Genomic DNA, 4788 nt, shown 5'->3' on the forward strand with positions numbered 1-4788 from the left:
CTCAGTATTATTTATTAGATCAGTATAAGCACTCTTCTGTGATTTGAGATGAAAATTGATAATCACTGAAAGTATAGTGTCACACTCATCCAGGATGACAAAGAATAGCTGTGCTTACATGTTTATGTAATTTATTCTCTTCTTTTAAAAAAGCAAAGATAATTGGTTAATATGTGATATAATGAGAAAATATACAGTTTATATATTGATGGTAGATAACTTATTCATATCAATAAAATATAATATTTTAATGTATAAGTGCACTTAAGATGCACTTAAGATCAACATTTTTTTCTAGTGCTAAGCCTGAACTAAATGTGACTTTCACAGCTAAGATTTGAATGCATGTTGCCATGTGCTTTGGTAAATCACCTCCTATGCATTTTGCAGTGATATTTTGTTATTCAGTTTAGTTGAATAAATAAGGCCAAAGATAAATATTTAATAATAAATAACACTGGAGCTCGTTCAATGTTTCTATCAATGTGTTTATGTTATATGGCATTCTGTATGCTACCTCTCTGAGGTTTTGAGGGTTTCCAATTCTCTACTTCTGAGTTTGAGCTAAAAACTTTAATTTATTTATGTCACTAATATTATTTTACTCATGTTCGAAGCAGTCATAATGCTTCCAAAAATGGTAATATCCTGTCTGACCATTTGTACTGAACATAAATGCAATTTCTATGTTTAAACCCCAGATACAGAATATCATGATTGCTAGTGATAAATTCAGACTACACGCTTTTTCTTCACATTGTCGTCCTGCTTTTTTGCTGCTCTCTCATAGGGGAATTTCATAATAGAGCATGTGAATAATAGTCGCACCTGATGCTTCTCTTCATGGGGAGGTGCTCTTGGCTCATTAGCTTTTATTTGGGCAGCAGGGTCACTCATATTTGCCTTAGATTCATCTTTACATTTATGTGTTTCTATCCAGGTAAGTTTCAAAGTTAATTGTACAGTTCTACAAAAGAAGTAATCTTCTTATTATGACTAATTCTTAATCTTTCTTAACTTGTAGGTCACTTCTGAGGACTCACTGAGTGCAATGGATGGGGGCAATCAGTCTGTGGTGTCAGAATTTATGCTTTTGGGACTTACCAACTCTAAGAATCTTCAGGTCATACTCTTTGTGATATTTTTCATACTTTATCTGCTCATCCTGTCTGGAAATATTGTTATCCTTGTTTTAATCACCACTGACCCCCATCTCCATTCTCCCATGTACTTCTTCTTGGCCAACCTGTCTTTTGTTGACATATGTCTTTCTTCAAACACCACTCCTAAGATGATATCAGATTTTCTCAGAGAATACAAGACCATCTCCTTTGCAGGATGCATTTTCCAGGTTTTCTTCTCCCATTGTGTTGGTGCAGTAGAGATGGTGCTGTTGGTGGTGATGGCTTATGACCGCTATGTGGCCATCTGTAAACCACTCCATTATTTCACCATTATGAACTTGAAAAGATGCACTGGGTTGGTGTTGATTTGTTGGACTACTGGCTTTATACATGGCATAAGTTACTTGGCAGTAGTTTTGCAGCTACCTTTTTGTGGTCCCAAGGAAATAGACAGTTTCTTTTGTGATATGCCATTGGTGATCAAGCTAGCCTGCATGGATTACCATGATTTAAATACCTTAATGCATGCTGACTGTGGGACTGTGGCTGTAACCTGCTTCATTCTATTGCTGATTTCCTACACATATATCCTAATCACTGTTGGCCAGAGCTCTAAATCTGGTGCATCTAAGGCTCTGTCCACGTGCAGTGCCCACATCACAGTGGTGATGATCTTCTTTCTGCCTTGCATCTTCATCTATGTGTGGCCCCTCAGTATCACCTGGTTGGACAAATTTCTTGCTGTGTTTTACTCTTTTTTTACACCTCTTCTAAACCCAGCCATTTATACATTGAGAAATAAAGAAATGAAAAATGCTATGAAAAGGTTCATAGGCAAATTCTTGGGACCTTAAGGATATTCATAATATTCAGAAACAAGCACTAATTGCTTCACACCATAAGACTGACTCTATGAAATATATTTAAAACCAACAAATATAGTTTATATTAACATTTTATACCAATCCTTTAATATAGATACAATTTAACATTTTAAAATATATGACATTTATTCATCAATCAGCAGAACACTGTTAATTCTTTTTCTTAAATTATAAATATAAACTTTTTCCACACAGGAATGCCATCAAAGTATTCTTCTATGGTTTTAATAAATTTTAGATTAACAGTTTTGAACAACCCCATATATTTATCTTACAAATAAAATATTAATAAATGTTACTTGAATATAATTCTATATAACACCACATGCCCATTAAATGTTTTTCTATTTCATGATTATAAATTCTAATGGTGAACTTTAATTTTCCTAAAATATTTTCTCCTGCAATATGTAACTACTTCTCCTTAGCCGGGAAATATCAAAGAATATATACTCGATACTGTCTTCCTTTTTAATAATCACATTATATAATATTTTGGTTTGTTATTTTTGTGGAAAAAAAACAAGAAGTTTTAGAATATTTAATAAGTTTAGTATTTCTACCCAAAGAGAAGAAGTGTCATTTTTAAAAATTTTAACCATTTTGTGGATGTTTAAATGTAGTAATGTTTCAACTTATCATGGTTATTATTACCTTAGTGAGTTCACCCTGGAAAATAGTTTTTTAAAGGAAAAGGCTTTATTTTATTATTATTATTTAAAAATAACGTGTTGTCTGTTTTCTATAGAATTAAATATACTTAGAAGCTGGGAGATGATTATACATTTGTTTAAGCCACATATTATAATTGATTATTTTCTCATGCAATATATCTTTATTACAGTTTTATTTCTCTTTACTCCTGGTTCCTCTCACCTTGCCTATTTGGATTTCCCTCACTTTCTGTTTTCTTTAGAAAGAGCAGGTTTTAAGTGATAACAACAAGATAAAATAGAATATAAGATAAAATGAAATTTATTATATTGAATATGGACACTGCAAAGCAACAGAAGAAAAAGAGACCTAAGAGAAAGCACCAATATCAGAGATCCTCTCATTCACACTCAGGAGTCCCATAAAACATCTAGGCTGAAAGCTATATTTATATGAAGAGGGTATGGCATTAAATCATGAAAGGCCTGTGCTTGTGCTTTAGTCTTTGTTAGTTGATATAAGATTTTTCTCGATTGATTTAGAGGACCTTGTGCTCCTAGTGTCCTCCATTCCCTCTGGTTATACACTGTTTCTCCATTCATTTTTTTTTTTTATATTTTAGGTCTGAGGGAAAAGGTTTGATGGAGATATTCCATTTAGAGCTTTATATTTCAAAATCTCTCTTTGTTTTTTTTTCTTTTGCCTGCTCTTTTTTTCATTTATTTTTTTTATTAAAAATTGCCATCTCTTCCCCTCCTCCTCCTCCTTCCCTCCCCTCCCCTCCACCCATACCCCCACTCCCTCCCTCTCCAGGCCAAAGAGCCATCAGGGTTCTCTACACTATGTTGAGTCCAAGGTCCTCCCAACTCCCTCCAGGTCCAGGAACCAAACTGACAAGGCTCACACAGAGCCTGTCCTTGTCGTAGAGACCAAGCCCATCGCCATTGTCCTTGGCTTCTCGGTCAGCCTCCACCATCAGCCACTTTCAGAGAGTCCGATTTGGTCGGATGTTCCATTAGTCCCAATCCAACTGGACTTGGTGATCTCTCGTTAGTTCTGTCCTGCCGTCTCAGTGGGTGAACGCATCCCTCATGGTTCTGACTTTCTTTCTCATGATCTCTCTCCTTCTGCTCCTCATCCGGACCTTGGGAGCTCAGTCCGGTGCTCCAATGTGGGGCTCTGTCTCTATCTCCATCCATTGCCAGGAGAAGGTTCGATGGTGATATGCAAGATATTCATCAGTATGGCTATAGGATCTGGCCTTTTCTGGCTCCCTCTCCTCAGCTGCCCAAGGAAGTAGCTAGGGGCATCTCCCTGGATACTCTTTGTATCATGTCTGATTGTGGCTCTCTGTATTTGTTTCTATCTAATGCATGATGAAGCTTTCCCAATAATGTCTGAATGAGGCAATAATCTATGAGAAAAGAGGAATGTCATTAGGATTCAATCATTTTATATTTTTTTGAATATGCACATTTTTTGTCTTGTTTTCTGGACAGCCTGGTCTTTGGTTCTTTGTTAGATATGAGTTTCATCTTGTGGGGAGAACTTTAAGTCAATTTAGACATTCATTGTTTTCTCCCATAAGTTTTGTGGCACCATTCCATTAGCATAATTTGGAAAGCAGTACACAGTATAAATCAAAGTTTGTTTATTTATTTATTTGTTTGTTTGTTTGTTTGTTTAGACATGGTTTCTCTGTAGCTTTGTAGCCTGTCCTGGAACTAGTTGTATACCAGGCTGGCTTCAAACTCACAGAGTTCTACCTGCTTCTATTTCCTGAAAGATGAGCTAAAAACATGTACCACCATGCCCAGCTACTTTATTGCTTTTTAAAAAGACTTTCTCTATTCTTTTTCTTTTCTCTATCAAGCCTACACATATTTTTAAACACACTGTAAATTGTTTAGAAACTTTTTCTTATGAATCTGTTTTACTGTATATCTCTATGTTTTCCTGACTGCATGAGTCTTAAACTGCTAAGTGATATAGCTAGGTAACAGTGAGCCTTTAGTGGCTGGCTTTGCTCTATTCCTTAATATTTTAAGAGTATAGCTTCATGGTGAAGGTACTGGCAGGAGCCAACATAATTCATCTGGTACAACATTGGACTCCTGTTCCCAGGG

At 35.5% G+C, this 4788-nt stretch overlaps 1 protein-coding gene across 1 annotated transcript; it reads left to right on the forward strand.

Annotated features, from left to right (window-relative positions):
- The first annotated feature begins 1048 nt into the window (after window positions 1-1048).
- LOC119814947 (olfactory receptor 4K3-like) lies at window positions 1049-1978 on the forward strand. Its single transcript, XM_038331054.1, has one exon. It carries the CDS (start codon window positions 1052-1054, stop codon window positions 1976-1978), a length of 927 nt encoding a protein of 308 aa, XP_038186982.1. The 5' UTR covers window positions 1049-1051.
- The last annotated feature ends 2810 nt before the right edge of the window (window positions 1979-4788 follow it).

The sequence above is a fragment of the Arvicola amphibius genome, chromosome 5, assembly GCF_903992535.2.
Source record: "Arvicola amphibius chromosome 5, mArvAmp1.2, whole genome shotgun sequence".
In the NCBI taxonomy this organism is placed as follows: Eukaryota; Metazoa; Chordata; class Mammalia; order Rodentia; family Cricetidae; genus Arvicola; species Arvicola amphibius.